The sequence below is a fragment of the Lissotriton vulgaris genome, chromosome 7 (assembly GCF_964263255.1).
Source record: "Lissotriton vulgaris chromosome 7, aLisVul1.2, whole genome shotgun sequence".
NCBI lineage: Eukaryota > Metazoa > Chordata > Amphibia > Caudata > Salamandridae > Lissotriton > Lissotriton vulgaris.
The window spans coordinates 1,439,655,468-1,439,674,603 of NC_141695.1; the positions used below are offsets into that span (position 1 = coordinate 1,439,655,468).

At 52.6% G+C, this 19,136-nt stretch overlaps 1 protein-coding gene across 2 annotated transcripts in view; it reads left to right on the top strand.

The window, feature by feature from the left end:
- Positions 1-19,136, top strand: part of L3MBTL1 (L3MBTL histone methyl-lysine binding protein 1) — a 408,694-nt gene that overhangs the window by 217,417 nt on the left and 172,141 nt on the right. For both annotated transcript variants that reach the window (XM_086932247.1, XM_086932248.1), the window contains exon 8: positions 16,948-17,039. In XM_086932247.1, the coding sequence (XP_086788373.1) occupies positions 16,948-17,039 (92 nt within the window). The remainder of the gene's footprint in view (positions 1-16,947; positions 17,040-19,136) is intronic.

Sequence of the window (19,136 nt, forward strand, 5' to 3'; positions counted from 1 at the left end):
AAAAAGGGCAAACATGTACAGAGGTGAAGTAAGTCAGCTGCCTAATGCCTCCACCAGTGGGATAGGGTACATCATAGACTCAGTATTGAGGGGGGCGTGGCTTGGGCGCCGATGGCGGTGGTCGCCTGAGAGCTCGGCTCCGGGACTGAGCCCGGAATTATCCTGTAAATCGGAGGCCGTGGGGCACCCTAACCCCCGCAAATTGTTGATCGGATCGACTGGGACCTGCCGGGGAACTCGGTGCAGCCCATACATGAGGTGACCCGACGGAAAATCGAAGTTTGTGGATCCGCGGAGTGCGACCCAACATGGCGCCCGGACCTCATTGTCCCCTTGGACGGGACCATTGAACTGGAGGAGCATCGCTAACTACAGCGCACCCTCCACCTTTTCGCTTCCCTGCGATATGAAGATCTGGGTACAGATCTGATTGGACTCAGGCAACAGGGAACGCGCCTGGAGGGTCGGATGCCCTCACTATAGTGGACCTCGGCACACGGACACCTGGAGGCCCTGCCAGCGGTACTGCCCCCCTAGACCGCACTTGGTTGCATTTCCCCGATCGACCCACTCTCATGGGAGGCACTGCCCCTAGGCGCCACAAAGTCTCCGGTGGTGTTGGTGGCCCTCGCTCCGGGTCCTCATCAGCCAGGCTGGCCTGCCCGATCTGGCGCCAACTGTCTCCGCCTCCTCCTCAGTGCCCTCCGACGACGTGGTGGCGGCGCGGGCCGAAGCTGTGGAGGTCCAACAGGCCCTGGAGATGGAGATCGCCGACCCCCGACCCGAAGACCAATAACCGGGAGAGACATTGCCGAAGCCCGCACTTGGTGGCGCCTCTGGCTGGATCCACACAGCGTGATTCCTGCGACATGGGGAAACCAAGGGGAGCCAAGGGGGCTACCCCAGCCGCATCGGATTCAGAGACCCCGGACAAAGAGGAACGTAAAGATCCGGAGAGTTCTGGTGGCGCACCACTGCAACAACAATCTGACCGTGTCTTGGAGGCGATTGCGACCACACGCTCGGCCCTCCAGCAGGACATTGCCCAGGTGGCGACGAGCCTGGGCCTCCTTAGAGCGGATCACGGCAAACTTTCGGATAGGGTCAAGGAAGTAGAAGGCTCGGTGAAAACTTTGGAGCCAGCGCAGCGCACCCTGGCCGCGGCAATGAAGGATGCCCTATCCCGGATTACTGCTCTGGAGCAACGAGCGGAAGATGCGGAAGGCCGTAACAGGCGCAACAACATTCGAGTGGTGGGCCTGCCGGAGAAGATTGAGGATGGTGACATGGTGGCCTACCTAGAAGCCTGGCTCCGAGACACAGTGGCCCCGGAGGGTCTATCCTCTTTCTACACCCTGGAGCGAGCACATAGAGTTCCAGCGAGGCCGCCGCAACAGGGCCGTGCCCCGCGACCGGTGGTAGCACGGTTATTGCACTTTCGGGACAGAGACCTCATCCTTAATGCCGCCAGACATAATGGCCCATTCAAGGTGGAGAACAGCCAGGTGAACATCTTCCCGGACTACACCTATGAGACCCAACGCAGGCGGTTCTCATTCTTGGCAGTCAAACGCGAGCTCCGTAGCGAGGGCATTCAATACTCGCTCCTATTTCCCGCGCGGCTCCGCATAATTGTCGATGACAAAACTCAATTCTTTGATACCCCGGAGGAGGTCTGTAACTGGCTTGAACTTTATAGAGCCGGGAAAGATGGCTTTGGCTCTTCATCTCAGCTAGTGGTGGAGCCGGGACAGCGACGGCAATCCAAGAGAATTCGGAGTCGCCGTGGCCGATCGGGAGGACCCTCAACTGCGGAGACATCGACGGAGCGGAAGGGAGTGTTGGAGGTGTTATCAGCGTTGTCTGGCTCACGGGACGGCACCATTGAAGAAGAAGCGGACCCTGGTGACGAGGGGGAACCAACGGACTCGGAGGAGTCGGTGACTGATAGCGTCCACACGCCGGTGATTACACCAAAATCGGTTGAGGACCTTCTGGATGGACAGGGTTGACGGGGTGAGCTGCAATCGTTTGGGTGGGGGCCCGGAATGGGGGTGGCGGGTACCGACGATGGATCATGATTCCCGGGGAGGTGGGGGTGGGGTGCCTTGCTTGTGCCCTGAGGGTTACCAGTACTGTTTTGGGCTAGCTTTAGTCCTGGTAGCCAGAGTATCGAGGGCCCACTGCCAACGCCCAGCCCGCACTTGGCCCTTAAGGCCTTCCTACGGTGGCGACCGTAGGATTAGTCGGGGACAGGGTTTTTTTTGAGGATATGGTTTGGATGGGAACTAGATGGTGCTATTTGGGTCCTGTTCTGGGGAGGGTGGGTAGGGGATTTGATCGAGTTGGGGTTGTTGAGTTTTGGTTGGGGAAAATGGCCGCCATCAGTGCTGGGTTGCTTGTTGTTCTTTCTTTGCTGGGACCCGGATGGGGAGACTTTGCACGAACAATATGGGACAATGGCTGATGTTGCTAATGTGAAATGTATTACTTGGAATGTGCGGGGGCTTCACACCATGTCTAGACGTCACAAAGTACACGCTTATTTAGTGCGTAGAGGGGTACAAATGGCGCTGTTGCAGGAGACCCATCTGAACAAGGCGGAAGGGGCGGCGCTACAGCGTAGGTGGAGAGGGCAGGTCTTTTGCACGTCGTACTCCGCGTATGCCAGGGGGGCGCTGATTTGGATTAGAGCTGGGGTTCCCTTCCAGGTCACGAAATCGATGGTGGACCCGGAGGGGCGCTATGTGGCCATTTCGGGCACACTGGGGGGGAGGGACCTGAACGTTTGCTGTGTCTACGCACCCAATATGGACCAAGTTGCCTTCTTTTCCAGGTTATCGGGCTCGTTGGCCCACTTCTTCTCCGGGCCCCTTTTGCTCGGTGGAGATTTCAACTCAGTAATGGATGTGGAGACTGATCGCTCGCATCCGCCTCTCCCTGACTCTCCGGTTCGCCGTGTGGCTAAAGGTCGTGGGGACTGGCAGATGCATTGGGGGCTGACGGATATTTGGAGGGCGCAACACCCTGCCGCGAGAGATTATTCCTACTTCTCGAGACTGCACGAGCTACACGTCAGACTAGACGGATTTCTTGGCTCGGCTGCACTGGTTTCAGCGGCGATCCGGTCTGAGTATTTAACCAGGACCATCTCAGATCATAATCCCCTCCTGCTAGACCTTCGCTGGCTTCCTGGGGTACCTGCGGTGCCCACCTGGAGGTTACATCCCGAGATCCTTGAGGACAGTGTCTTCAAAGCGGACCTAGGAGATAAGATCTCGGAATATTTCGCTTCCAACAGGGGCACTGCGGGCTCAAGGGCGCTAGAATGGGATGCTTTTAAGGTGGTGGTGAGGGGTTATTGCATCTCTAAAAAGGTAGGCATAAGGCGGGTTATCCTTGACGACTTAGCTACTGCGGATTGGAAGCTCCGTGAGTTGGAGCTCCGCCGCCCCGGGCACCCTGAACTCCAGGAGCGCACGGTAGAGGCGAAGGAAGCGGTGGCGGCGGAGGTTGAACGGCTGCGCTGTTTCGATTACAAGGCCTATACGGTTAGGTCCCTTGCAGAGGGGGATAGGTCGAGCGCACTATTAGCATGGCTGGCTAACCCCACGCGCCAGGCCTCACTGACGACGTCCATGCGCATGGCAGACGGGACCGAAGTGCACACTCAGCCCGAGATCCTGAGCTGCTACCTGCGCTACTACGAACGCTTGTACCGCAGTCGCTCTGCCAGAGACCCTGACTTGCTTGATGATTATCTAAGACCCCTGGAGCTCCCGATGGCGGAGCCTGACGTGGCGAAAACCCTGGGGTCAGACATTGAACTGGGGGAGATCATTAAAAAGATGGCGAGGAATAAGACCCCGGGCCTAGACGGCCTTCCTGTTGAATTTTATGCAGCTTATGTTGACCTCCTAGCACCAAGGCTATTGATAGTATACAGAGAGGCGAAGAGACTTGGTCGGCTCCCCGGCTCGATGTGCGAGGCCTTAGTGGTGCCCCTTCTCAAGCCGGGAAGGGACTCGTCCGATCCGGCGTCCTACCGTCCCTTATCAATGCTAACGGTCGACTATAAAATACTGAGCTGCATCTTGGCTTCGAGGCTGCTGGGTCACATGGGCTCCCTGGTACACGAAGACCAGGCTGGATTCATCCCCAAGCGAAACACGACCATGAACATCCGTAGGTTGTTCCGCTTGTTGGGAGAACCGCTTGTGGACGCCCCGTGCCCGGTGGTCCTATCGGTGGGCTTAGAGAAGGCCTTTGACAGCCTCGAATGGGACTACCTGCGCACTGTGTTACTGCGATTCGGCCTCGGCGAGGGTTTCGTCAGATGGACAACGGTCCTATACGCCTCGGCATCGGCCAGGGTTCGAGCAGGCCCGCTGGTTTCCTCACAATACCCGGTGGAGAGGGGCACGAGACAGGGTTGTTCGTTATACCCGCTTCTCTTCGCGTTGGCGGTGGAGCCACTGGCTCTGCTACTCCGATCGGGAACCCATTATAATGGCCTGCGGACACCCTCGGGCCCACATTACATCTCGCTCTACGCCGATGACCTGTTGCTCTTCCTGGAGGACCCGGTTACTGCCCTGCAGGGGGCTGCGACGGCGCTCACGGCGTTTGGGGAGGTCTCGGGCCTTCGAGTGAACTGGGCCAAGACCTGTCTCTTCCCGGTTCGCAGAGGAACGCCTAGCCCTGTTGTCGGTGGAGAGATTAGATGGGAACCTGACTGCTTTAAATACCTAGGGGTGTACGTTTACCATGAACCAGCTGACCTCCTGGATGGGAATATTGCTCGCAGCACCCGAGCGCTACGGGGTAGTATGGATTTCTGGGCGACGCTACCGCTCTCGGTGGCAGGGCGGATTGCTTTGCTCAAAATGGTGGCGCTCCCCCGGTTGCTGTATTATTTCCGAACGCTACCGATCTGGGTCCCGCCGGCCACATTTAGACTCTTACGGTCGATGATAGTCGGATTCCTCTGGGGCTCGGGCCGCAGAAGAGTGGCCCTCAAGACCCTGATGAGACCGAAAGACGAGGGTGGGCTTGCGGTACCGGACTTCGAAAAATACTACCTAGCGGCGCAATTACAGACCCTCACCCAGGAGATAGCTAGGGAATTCCGAGGCCCGGAGGACAGGAGGGGCACGGGGATGGCCAGACATGTTCTCTCCTTCATAGCGCTGCGACAGCGGCTGGCTTTACAGGACTTATCGATGGAGGAGAAGACCATTCGCCTGTGCTGGAACCGGGTCCATGCCCGGGGCCAGCTGCGAATACCGTATGCGCCCGAAATACCTTTGGGCATGCTGACGGCTCTGCCCCATGGCGGTGATTGGTCGCGGTTAGCGGACTGGGAAGATGCGGGCCTACAATTGGTAGGAGACCTCTACGAGGACGGGGCGCTTTTGCCCTTTCAGGAGCTCATTGACCGCTTCGAGGTTCCTCGCGGTGACTTTCTGTTGCACTCGGCCCTGGTCCGAGCGATCCAGGCACACTGGAAGCACGGGCAAGAGGAACCCCCTACATCTCCGGTGTGCCAATACGTCATGATGTCTGCGGGTACGGTGAAGGCGGTCACTTGTCTCTACGGCAGACTAATCAATGAGGGGCTGGCCCCCCTCACCACTTTCAGAACCCGTTGGGAGGAGGACATAGGTAAGGAGATCCCAGAGACGACCTGGTCCCAACTCATGCGACGAGCCTGGAAGGGCACGCGTCACGCCCGATTTCAACTGGTCCATTACTATATACTTCACAGGGCATATCTGACCCCGGCGAAAATCAAACAGTATTTTGCTACGGACACTGCGGACTGCCCCAGGTGCCAGGCGCCGGAGGCAGACCTCCTCCACATGTTGTGGTCCTGCCCGGGATTGTCTTTATACTGGACGGAAGTGGGGAAGACCCTGGAGGAGGTAACAGGGAGGTCATTATTGGTTGATGCAGCAGTGGGACTCCTCCACTGGTTTCCACATACCCCCAAAAACAAAATTACTAGCAAATTTATTGACTTGGGGCTTCTCCTTGCAAAACGAGAGGTGACCAGGAACTGGAAGGCACGGGTCGGTCCGACGGGAGGCCGATGGCACAGCGAACTCTTGAAATGGGCAGCGGGAGAAAGCACGCTGAGATATCAGTTAGCTAGGAGACAGCATAACGAGAAGGCGCAGGAGGCAGCGCTAGAATGGGAGACATTGGTACAGGCCCTAAGGGATTATTGCGCCCCCAGCGACTCCGACAGTGAGGAAGCAGCTCGCCCGAGTCCCGATAGGCGATTACACCTTTCAGATCTGCTACTCTCCTCATGGGTCCTCTTACCAATCCTACTGCGGTTGTTGCCGTGCACTGATGGCGGGGTGGGGCGGGGATTAATTTGGTTTATAGTGTTTTGAGGGAGGGGTTCTCTTTTGGTTTTGTGGGCTTGTTTAGAAAAGCAGATGACGGGCGATGGATCATCCGGACCAGCTTCAACTTCCTGTTGAGCCCCCCTTGGATTATGCCGCCCAACCATTGGGCTATGGGCTGAACGGCTGTGTACATATTGCTGGGGGACGGAGGGTTGCATTTCATTGACTTTGGTTTGATTTATAATGCTGGTCAAGTATGTAACAATTTACCAATTCCTGCAATAAAAATATATTTAAAAAAAAAAAAAATCATAGACTCAGTATTGGTACAGGTAGGCCTAAATACAGCTTTTTTGCTGGTGAGGGGAGAGAGCACTGTGTGCAAAAATAATGTTTGGCCTGTGGCTTAATAAGCAGAGTGACAAATTGGACTAGTAGTACTTCAGCTTTATTCAAATGCCAGTTTGGGCAGAGGTTGTGGCAATCTGGTTTGAGAAATTAGTTAAAGTAAGACCCTCACACATTACCAATACCTAAAGTCAGTACTTTCATGTAGCTTTGATTGTTAGTCAATGCTTACCAAATGACTCTCATGAGTCTTGTTAGGTTTCATGTGCATTTTGTGAACGTTTTCAGCAATCAGTTATTTCATTTATAATCATTAAGAGTGGTCTAATAGAATACTTTGGGCTTCAGTTAAAGTTTGGTGCACAGGATACTCTGTCAAAATGTGATGGATCTATAATTCAAATGCCATAGGCTATAATACACTTGTAATATGATGGACAGGATATCCGCAATATGTGTGAGAGAGTACCCTGGCTAACAAACCCTAAATAAGGACCTCTGGTTTGTATTCTACAGGAATATAATAGGATTATAAAGCAAAATATATTACCCTGATAACAACAATATGAAGGTAAGTATATTTATTTTAGTATAGAAAGGTACTTTGACAATAAAAATATATATTCACTGGAACAAACAAATATTAAAGTGACATTATAGTTAGGGGAAAATGTCAGTTAAAACGTAACATTTTAAACTTTGAGAACCACTGAAATGCATCAGTTGAAGCTATTTGAAATAACTATAACTCACGCCCTCACCATGTACAGTGTTGTCATCAATGATGTTATTGTAGATATCATCAGTAATTTGATCAAGTATGTCATAGAACATATCATGAGTGACATAATATGTGAGTATGTGAGTTCATAAGCAGTGAATTTTAGTGGTTTTGTAGAGTTTAAAATGTTAACTTTGTCAAAAAGTGACCACAATAATGTATCAATAACAATAATCCAATGTATTACTTGTAAATACACACATGAGAATAATAAGTAATAATTGTCGCAACATTTAAAAAAAAATATATATTTTGTATTCAATCCACTATAAATATGTCTGATTTTTTTCCTTAACTCTATTCATAAATAAATGCAGAAATATACACATTTCAGCTAAAAAAATTTCACAAAACCTAAAATAAAATGGATAAATAGAGGTAGGATCTGTAAAAAATAAATATATATAAATACAGATGGAAATAACAACAATATAAATACCATAAAACTGGGAGCCCTAATTATCAATGATAAGGACCGACTCACCCTTATTTTTAATTAAACCTTTACTGCTGTATTGAAAACGTAACTATATATCTCTATCTCTCACTCTCTCTCTCTCTCTCTCTCTCTCTCTATATATATATATATATATATATATATATATATATATATATATATATATATAGATAGATAGATAGATAGATAGATAGATTTTGAAGGAAGATAGTTGTGGAGCTAAGAATAGTAAATCTATGCATACCTATATATATTTACCTTGACTAAATTGTCACAGTCGATATTTTCAATACAATATTGTTGTAGGCCAATATAGTTTTTCTGTATAATCTGCCACACAACTTTCTGTTTCTGTGCTCTACTGCAACGGTTATTAACTTTTTGACTTTGTGAACCTTCACTGAACTATTTTTGGAATCTGGTGAACTCCACTGACTAATTTTCAGAAACTGCAGAGCACTACCCAGTCATTAAAGGAAGTCGGTGTCCAGGGCCTAAGTAATGATTTGATGCACAAAACATCAAAACAATGCACAAATACAGAACAAAGCATTCATCAGACAATCACACAAATGATGATTAATTTAAATAGTTAAATTCAATACAGCCCACCAACCGTCCACACTATGGACCTGTTTAGGATGGTAGTCGGACTTATGTCGGACTGCCATCCTGATGGGAAACCGGACCGCCCGACAAGCTGTCTGCAGTCTCAAACCCTGAATCACGATGCGATCACCTTCAAGGTGGTCACAAAGTGTATATTTTGTATTGCGGCGGGTGCTACGGGCAGCAGCACATGCCGCAGTACCAAATATGCACCCCGTGCATATCGCGCACTAGGTGGCAGGCACCATGTGATGCCTGCCATGGTTCAGGGATGTGTCGAAGGGCCCGGGTGGAAGGGAGGCCTGCTACAGGCCCTCATGTCCCTTTCCGCCTGCCTTTTCATGGCGAGTAAGCCACCATGAAACAGCCGGCAGATAGGGACATTGTAATCCCTACGGTGGTGCCTGGCAGGCAGTGTCACTGTTGTAGGGATACAAGTTCTTGAGCCAGTCGGGTCTGTGGCAGTCGGTCTCTCCGACCGCCAACCATCCGCCCGCCATCCTAATGTTGACGTCAGGAAACATGACATTTATAGGAACATTAGGATGGCGGGCGGATTGCCTCCATCAGGCTGGCGGTAGCCACCGCCAGCCTGGCGGGGGCAATCCTCCCGCCATCCGCACCTAAATTCCCCCCGCCATATTAGGATGGCGGGGGGGATCGCGGCTGACTGAAAGACCATCCGCCGCTTTTCCGCCCCGGTCGCTTTGCGGCCAGGGCGGAAAAGCATTAATATGGTGGCGGTGTCTAATAGACACTGCCAGCCAAGGGGCGTGGCTGAGCAAGCCACGATGGCGGCTGTGTCCTGCTGAGGCTCCGCGATCGGGCTAGCATCCTGCCCAGTACCTGAGATCGCCGGGAGCCTCAACTTACTGGAAAAAGCACCTGTGATGCCCCCGCGCACTGGGACATCCTCCGGGTGACCTGTGACTGCTGCTGGCGGACGGCGCGAGCTGAAATATCTTTCGCCGGAGCCGAGCGCCGACTCTGAAAATGGCGGGCGCAGCTCCGTCCTGCGGGCGCACACGCCGCCGAGAGCCGGCTCCCTGAGCAACGGCCCTGGAGGACGCGGCCAGCTGACAGCTGCGGAGGGTCCCGGGGAAGCGGTGGGACCGGCCCACGGGGGTGCACACCGGACAGCGCCATCTTTTGTTACAGCACCCGGGCACGCAAGATGGCGGCCGCCGTGCCGCTGCACCGGCGCTATTATCCCACGGGAGCCTGGTCAGTCTCCAGCATCGGCCAACCTGCCACCGCGGATTGCGGAGAGCCGGCGAACGCGCCGCCTGCGCGGTGTTGAGCCCTCCAGAAGCCCGCAACCTTCCATCGAGGGCGGTGAGTGCTAATCTCTCCCCCCCTCCCCCGAGGATCTCAGCGCCAGCACCCCGGCGGCCCCCTACCTCCTCCGGGCCCCGTGGGAGGACACAGTGCACATCGCCACCTGACCGGGGGAACCAGAACGCTCTCGCCGCCACGAGCTGCTCGGTGGACCCGAGTGCCTGACCTTAAGATGGCGCCCACGGAGGCCTGGACACCAGGAACAGCGCGAACCTCGCCCCGGGAGTAGGAGTCCCCCCCCCCCGAACTTGAGGTGGTACCGGTGGACGTCCGCTGCCCCGGACCCCCCAGGTCCACACCACCCGGCCTCTGACCCTGCCGATCCGCATTGATACTGTGCCACGCGCCAGGGGGGGAGAAGGCGCCCGCACGACGCCCTGACATCAGAACTACCGGCCCCGGCAGCCGCAAGCCGCCTCTGACACCCCGAACTGGTGGGGGTTCCCCGGGGTGAAACGGAACCCGCCCTGGAACCGGGAGGGACTGAGGGGGCCAGCCGGCACTGAGCTGCCACCTACCCTGATACACTGTGAGACGACGGCCTGCCGTTCCCGAGGTACACGAAGATCCGGGGGCCCTCTTGACAGCACCCATGGGGAAACCGAAGGCCTCTCAGGTGACGGCTGTCCCTGAAACGGCCATCGAGAAGATGCCACACACAAGGACGTGGACGCAAGCCAATGCGTCGCAAACCGACCCTACGCTATCGGCGAAGTTGGATCAGGTGTTGGCGGCAATCGAAATGTCTCGCCTTTCGATGGAGGAGAGATTGGGCACCCTGACGACGGACATTAGCTTAATCCGTGACGAACATCGTAAGTTGGCCGACAGGGTGAAGGAGGGAGAGCGGATCGTGACCGAGTTGCAGCCCGCGGTGAAGACGCAGGAGGCCGACATGCAGGAGGTCCTGCGCCGCGTGGCAGCCCTAGAGGAACGCACGGTGGATTTAGAGGGGCGCTCGAGACAATGTAACATCCGCGTCCTGGGCCTGCCGGAGGGGATTGAAAACTCGGACCCTCTGACCTACATGGAGTCCTGGACTAGATCGTTCACCCCGGACTGCGAACGGTCGCCATACTTCTCCATCGAGAGGGCCCATAGGGTCCCGGCCAGGGCACCCAAGCCCGGCCTCCCTCCACGACCCATGCTAGCTAAATTCCTGCACTTCCGAGACCGGGATGCGGTGCTCCGTGTGGCCCGGACGGCGGGTCCCCTGCAGGTGGAAGACCAGCACGTCATGGTGTTCCCGGACTATGCCCGAGAGGTCCAGCAGCAGCGATCCACATTTCTGGAAGTCAAGAGGCGCCTTCGCGCAAACAATCTTCAATACTCCTTGCTGTTCCCGGCCCGCCTTAAAGTGCTGCACAAAGGGAAAGCCCTCTTCTTCAATACGGCGGCGGAAGCACAGGATTGGACTGAATTTCACTGCCCGCTGATCCCTAAACCCGGACCCCAGAGGACACGCAACAACGACTCCAGACGATCCAGAAGACGGGGCGCGAGCCGTGCCCGATCAAGCCGCCCCAAAAGCCAGGCATCTTCCCCCACGGGCTCACCCGACCTCACGCAAATCATGCAGGAGCGACGAGACGCCTTACGGGCGGTGACCGAACTGCACACGTCACCCCCGGCTTCGGACCTGGAAGGTCAACCGCACCTGTTCACCCCTGAGAAAGACCGGGACAGTGATGGGACAATGTCGGGATTTGGCCCGATCTCTTCCCCCCTCGTTGTGGCACTCACACTGGACGCTGCCCTGGCCAGCCAGCCTAACACCTCTTCGTGAAGGTTGAACTGTCAACTGCTATATCCTTCTCATGGTTGCCTACTGTGTTGCGCGACGTCTAGGAGCCTAGACTGCTTTGCCAGATGATTGTATGCGCTAGCGAGCAATAGACATTTCTCCTGCTAGAGCCCGACCCGCGCACAGGCCCAGCAGCGACACACGCTGCCACCCCTGCAGATATCTGTTGTATTTCTCCCCTAGTGGGACACTAGTTTGGATATGACACCTCCGGTGATATATCCTCAGTATTGGGACTGTTGCCCACTCAAGGTTCTACTTGTTGTTAATCCCCCGAGTCCCTCCCCCACGATTGTGGAAGCTTGGCACGCAGGAGCACACATGACACATACGCACTGGCGGCCCTCGGGAGCTGTAGGGGGGTCCCTCTCCCAACCACGACACCCTAGGAATGGCAGTCCCACGCTCAGACATTAATGTCCTTACACTGAACGTACGGGGCCTACACACGCCCAGCAAATGCTACTCTGTATACTCCTACATTAAGCGTATGTTAGCCAGTATTGCATTTCTGCAGGAGACACACATTAACGCTACAGAACTCACTCGTTTGCAGGTCAAATGGCGAGGGATCTTCTGTGCCACACAATATTCAGCGTTTGCGCGCGGCGCGTTAATCTGGGTCAGGCCAGGTACTCCCTTCCGGGTGCTCCGGCGGGTGGTAGATAGAGAGGGCAGGTATGCGCTTCTGGAGGGAATACTTGATGGACAGGGAGTACTCCTTGGCAGCATTTACGCCCCTAACACGGATCAGGATAAATTCTAGGACCACCTCACGGGCATTTTGGCCCAGTTCACTACAGTTCCGTGGGTGCTGGGAGGTGACTTTAACTGCACGCTGGACCCCACCCTAGACCGCTCGCATCCTCCCCCCACACACTCCCCGGCCCCCCGGCAGGCAGAGCTCTTCAGGGCATGGACCACGCATTGGGCGCTCACTGACGCATGGCGACACCTACACCCACTGGCTCGCATTTACTCCTTCCACTCGATTCCACACAACCTCGGGGTCCGCCTAGACCGTTTCCTCTGCTCTGCACCAATCCTCCGTAAGATAACATCTACAGATTACCTAGGTCGGATCCTCTCAGATCATGACGCCCACATCATTCGTCTGACCTGGCGGCCCCCGCACCCACCGGTCCCCACCTGGCGCCTCCCCAGGGACTGCCTATCAGATCCAGTATTCAGAGACGCACACAAAACCAGCATACAAGACTACTTCACACACAACACGAACACGGCATCGTCGGTACTGGTAGAGTGGGACGCGTTTAAAGTGGTGGCATGGGGAGAATGCATCAAACAGGTAGTAGGGGTCTGCCGCACCTTGGAACGGACGCTCCTAACCTCAGAGCAGGCTCTGGCCGCACTCACTAAACGGCCTGACGACTCTGAGGAGCACGCCGTGCTTACGGCCGAGGCTAAGACGGAGTATCAGACTGCCTGCGCTGACCTCCGAAAATTCAATTTTAGGGCTTATGCCTCTAGGGTGCATAAGGACAGAGACAAAACTGGGGCGCTACTGGCCTGGATGGCGAGGCAGGACACCGAAATCAAGCCAATCACGGATATTATCAACCCGGAAGGTGTGCTGGTGCGCTCACAGGCCGAGATCCTCCTGGCGTTCCAGCGCCACTATGCACAAGTGTACGGGACCCCGGCCCAATACTCCCCGTTTTCTGTGGATCGCTTTTTAGACCCGCTGACGTTACCCACAATATCGGATGATGACAAGCGCATACTCGACGCCAGGATAGTACCCTCTGACATCACCCAGGCGATACGTGCCATGTCTCGGAATAAAGCGCCGGGACTGGACGGCTTCCCACTAGAATACTACTCGACATTCTCTCCCCTAGTGGTCCCCCGTCTGTCACGGATGTTCGGGGCGTCTCTTCATCTAGGGAGGTTACCCCAGTCACTGAGGGAATCCGTGATTGTCACCTTTCCCAAACCCCACAGAGATGCACTCCACATGGGGTCATATCAACCCATCACGCTCCTGTTGGCTGACTGTAAGATCCTAGGGAAAATTCTGGCTGATCGATATGCACAGGTCATACGCCCACTAGTCCACCCCGACCAATGCGGCTTCGTTCCAGGGAGGAACACCTCCCAGAACCTCCGCAGAGTCTTCCATGTTCAAGATCAGGTACGTGACAGATTTCCCCACGCCGCCTGCCTCATTAGGGACCTGGAGAAGGCGTTTGACACCCTCACCTGGCCCTATCTATTCTCAGTCCTGCGGCGCCTCAATATCGGCCCGACGCTCATGGCGTACACACGCCTCCTGTATACCGATCTAACCACTCGAGTTCGTATCGGGAAACGCATATCACCGGCGTTTGGAGTTCGGCGAGGCACAAGACAAGGGTGCCTGTCGCCTCTCTTATTCGCGCTGGCAGTCGAGCTGCTGGCGGTTCGGCTGCGCCTGGAAGGTGTGGACTGGGGCATTCCACTTGCGGACGGCACACATTACGTATCCATGTACGCGGACGATCTTCTCATATACGTCCGAGACATTGAAACGGACCTGGCCCCCATAGGGGCAACACTGGCGGAATTTGCAGTCGCCTCGGGACTACAGGTGAACTGGGACAAGTCCACAGTCTACCCCTTACACCCGAGCCTGCCCCCCCGGGAAGTCGAGCTCGGACCGCATAAACTCTCATGGTCTGCGGAGGCTCCCCGGTACCTCGGTGTCCGCTTGTACCATTCTCCAGCAGACATTTTTGAGGGTAATCACTGCAAAGCACTTGCTAGTCTGCGCCCGACTGTTGCCTTCTGGAATAAACTTCCGCTGGCCCCAATAGGACGGATAGCCCTGGCTAAAATGGTGATGCTTCCCCCACTCCTTTACCACTTCACAAATTTACCGGTGATACCACCCAGGTCCTTCTTCCGCGACGTCGACTCCCTCCTAGGGACCCTTATCTGGGGCGCGGGCCGACACAGGGTCGCCCTGAAAACCCTGCAACTTCCCACGACGCAGGGGGGGCGCGGAGCTCCGTCCTTCGAGTCATATTTCCTCGCGGCACAGCTCCAATGGCTGTCCGACTGGACGGCGGACCGTTACCCTCAGGAGACTGTTACCTCGACCGGCAGAATCGCAACCCCGGAACTCACACGTCTTCTCCTCCCGGGCACCAAGCCACGGCGCACATACCCCCTTCAAGTGGCGATAGCGCGCCGGTGCATGATGCGGATCCACCGGTTGTCCCCCAGTAGACCCCCGTACTCCCCGCTGCTACCATTGATAGGCAGCCCCAGGCAGGACTCTTACTTCACGGCTCCACTGTTCACCGGATGGTCACACTGTGGCATCACGGATCTGGAATCGCTCTACGAGGAAGGCCAGTTAAAATCACTCGACCGCCTGGTCGCTGAATACGGGCTTTCCCCGGGCCAATTCCTCAGATATAGACAGCTGCTCGATGGATACCGGCCCCATTTTAATCTCCGAACTGGCGAGCCAGACACGCATCCAGTAATACATACTATCCTGCGTATGGGGGTGGGACGCCACTTAGTCACCTGGCTATATAAATCCATCCGGGAACTCTCACACGCTCCCCTGACGACCTTGCGTGCTACATGGAAGGAGGACATAGGTCGCGCTCTACACGACTCAGAATGGACTAAAGCACTTGAGGCCCCAAAACGCGTCTCTAGGAACGCCCGCTTCAAAAACATCCAATACTATATCCTACACAGGGCATACCTCACCCCAGCGCGATTGCAGAAGTTCTATCCCTCCACACCATTCCTATGCCCCAGATGCTGCTCCCCTGCTGCAGATTTTCGTCACATGTTTTGGAGTTGTCCCAACCTTCATCCCTTTTGGCGGGCGGTACACGACACACTGTCGGAACTCACAGGTCTCACTACACTAGCCACCTGGGAGTCCAGCGCACTAGGCATCTTTCATGTCTCTAAGCAAGACCCGGTGCATAGACGCTTCGTGTCCTTAGCGCTCCTGTTGGCAAACAGTTGCATAGCCATGCGCTGGCGATCCCCGGAGGGTCCCCCTATAGCAACATCAACGGGGGCGGTTGGTAAGTGGGCGGCAGCGGAGGAGGATGCTCTTAGAGAGGAAGAAGCCAGGGGCGCGCGTAAAATTCCCATTTCCATGGAATGGGCCATGCTCCTCCACAGCTTCCGGCAGTCCACACGTGCAGGAGACCCACCTACTCCTCGCCCCCCCCCCCCGCCCGAGAGGACCAGTAGCCTCTACCTGGTGTCAGCCATCCCAGGGCCGACTCCCGGTACCCCCTGCATCCTGATCAAATTCTCATATGTCATACCACCCAACTCGTTACTCACATGCGCGGGGTGTATTCACCCCCTGTCCATCCCTCTCCCCCCCCTTGGAGCGCAGACTGAATGGCTCCGTGGCCCCCCCCCCCGACACCCGTCACCAGTATCCCCCTGTTTAGACCCTGCTAGCGCCCACATGCTTCCTTCCCACAGTTTTGTCCCCCCCCGTTCTCTGGTAGCACCGTTATATGGACAGTACAGACCCCGATCCTACGCTCTTAAGGCGGGAACTTACATGCCTGTCATTATTCATCGTCCTCTTGGCGATGCAGGTTCACTGTCTCCCAGCCTGCAGACATATTTGCGCGATCTGTACTGATTAATTGAGGAAATGTATATTTGTACCAGTTATATAAAACAAGAAAACGTTGCACGCCTAGCTGTTCGTGGCTGAATGTTGAGGCCACGTCAGCGGATTATTTACACTGTACCCATATACTTTGATGCAACAATAAAACAAATTTAAAAAATAAAAAGACACTGCCAGCCATCTTATGATGGGCTTAGGGAGATGCCTTTCCGCGGCGGTGATGCCGCCACGGAAAGGCATGCGGTCGTAGAGGTGGGGGCTGCACACGAGGGTACCTGTGGTACCCCCCTTCATTTGCATACACAAAGCGGCAGGCACCGCGCGGTGCCTGCCACATTGTTTATGCAAATGCATTAATGAATTTATAGCATTGTGGCGGGCGGTGCAGAGAGCACCGCCCGCCACAATGCTATAAATGCAGGATGTGCCCGCCACTGTGGCGGGCACATCCTAATACCCCCCACGGGAGCCCCGCCCTAATGGCGGGCGGTCCGGAATTCCGACAGGATGGCAATGAGCCCCTTAGATTCTAAAATTAAATTTGGATGCACTATGTCAGTCTGCACACTTAGGGATCAGGAAAAGATAAGAATCCAAATTACTAATGTTTTGTCTTCGACACAGGTTCAGGAGAGGAGAAAGGAGAGCGATGGTCCTGGAGTACCTATCTAGCACGGCAAAAAGCGATTGCTGCTCCAGAAAACCTTTTCAGGGAGGTGAGTGAGTAGTTGTCTTTTATTATTTCTGTATGGATTTCATAATCCACGACTACATTAAAAATATAATCTGAAATATCTTTTTAGTCGCATGCTCCAGTCAGCCATTGTCTTTCTTGCAGTGTCATCCATTTCCATTCTTTCACCACACCATTTTATCCACCTGTGGCACTTTGTCATCTGCATGTAAACAACATTTGAAAGTAACTATGTTCAATACACAGTTACAGAAACATCACTGTACATGCACATTCAGCTAATGAAACACATTTCCATTAATGTCATATGACACGCAGATTGATAACAAAGAGAAAACGATAGAAGAATTTTTAATTGGATGCATACTACAAAAAAAATAAAAAAAATTTAAAAACATTAAATTAAAAATATTAACAATTGATTAAATGTAGAAAGCAAACATATATTTATCCAAACATATATGTATCCTAATTTAAATATTACAGTTGATAGAAAATATAAATATAAAAAATGTTTAATACTGTTGACTAAGTGTGTGTATATATATATATATATAAATTGTTAAAAACACTATTTAAACAATTAAACAATTTAGCAAAAATCAATAATATTTAGAAAAATGTAATAATTAAAATGTATGTACATGTTAATATGTACATATTAACAAAGCACATCATACTTAATTGCAAAAATATATATATTTTTTAAATTACAGTTTTATAAATAGTGTAAACAATGATTTGGACTTTAAAGTCGTCAGATTGACTATTCTAATTTCCAATTAAGCAAAAGTAGGAACGTTTTGGACTTTGGATAGGTTAGATATACTATTCCCACTCCACCCTAAGCAAAAGTAGAGAAATTGTTGGACTTTGCAAGACTTAGATTTACCATTCCCACTCCAACCTAAGCAACAGTAAGGAAAGTGTTGGACTTTGGACATGGCACATTTACTATTCCAACTCCAAAGTAAACAAAATCAGGGAAAGTTCTGGACTTTTGAGAGGTCACATTTACTATTCCCACCCCAATCTAAACAGTTGTGGGGAAAGTGTTCGTCTTTGGAGGGGTTGAAATTACTATTCCTCCTCCAACATAAGCAAATTCAAGGAAAGTGTTGACCTTTGAAAGCATTTCCACTTCAATCTAAGCAACAGTAGGGATAGTGTTGGAGTTTTGAGAGGTTAGATTTACTCTTCCTACTCCCAGGTAAGCAAAATGGGCAAAAGTGTTGGACTTTCAAGGTGTTAGATTTACTATTCCTGCTCCTACTCCAGCGTAAGCAACAATTGGGAATGTTCAACTTTGGAGAGGTTAGGCTTACTATTCTCACTCAAAACTAAGCAGCAGTAGGGAAAGGGGAACGTTTACGTAACACAGTGAGTACCAGAGCACACAAAAGAGGCCAATACATGGAATAGGTAATCCAAGTATTAAGTCTATCCAGTTCTTCATCCTTTTATATGAAGTTGCTTTTATTTCATGTATGTTTTTCCAAACAGAGACAGCCAGTGTCTGTTATATAAAAGCAGATACAGGCAACACCTGTTTCGTCCTTCAGACTTTTTCACGGCTGCAGAAAATATGGAACATTGTAACGCATGCTGTTCAACATGATATTTCGCGCTCATAAAGCAGTGATCATGTGAGGTGAGATAGTTGCTCAAAAAGTGCCAGTCCCATAAGTTGGACAGTCTGTGTATGCAATCACCCAAAGTAATAAGAAAATACATAAATAAAATTTTAAATTCAAAAATTTAAAGTTTGAAATTGAGAATAGTCAATAAGTGCGACTGAATGAGGGGGGCCTATAGATGTGTCAATGTGCTATATAGTGCAATTGGAATGTCAACAATTGCATGCATTGTGCTCTATGAAATGCGCCATGAAAATATACAAAAAAATGTGCTTCTTAGCATGCGAGCGTAGACTCCACCTGAGCGTCTTGTGGTCAGAACATAATCCATAAGTAGAATGAGAAATGCGCCCACAATCTTGTTTAGAATTTATCAAGGTATTATACAGAATGCAGGTTATGCTTATTTGCGTATCTGCATATTACCTTGATAGGTATTGAAGGTAGTAAAAAATGCCAATTCGTTTGATGAATTAAAATCA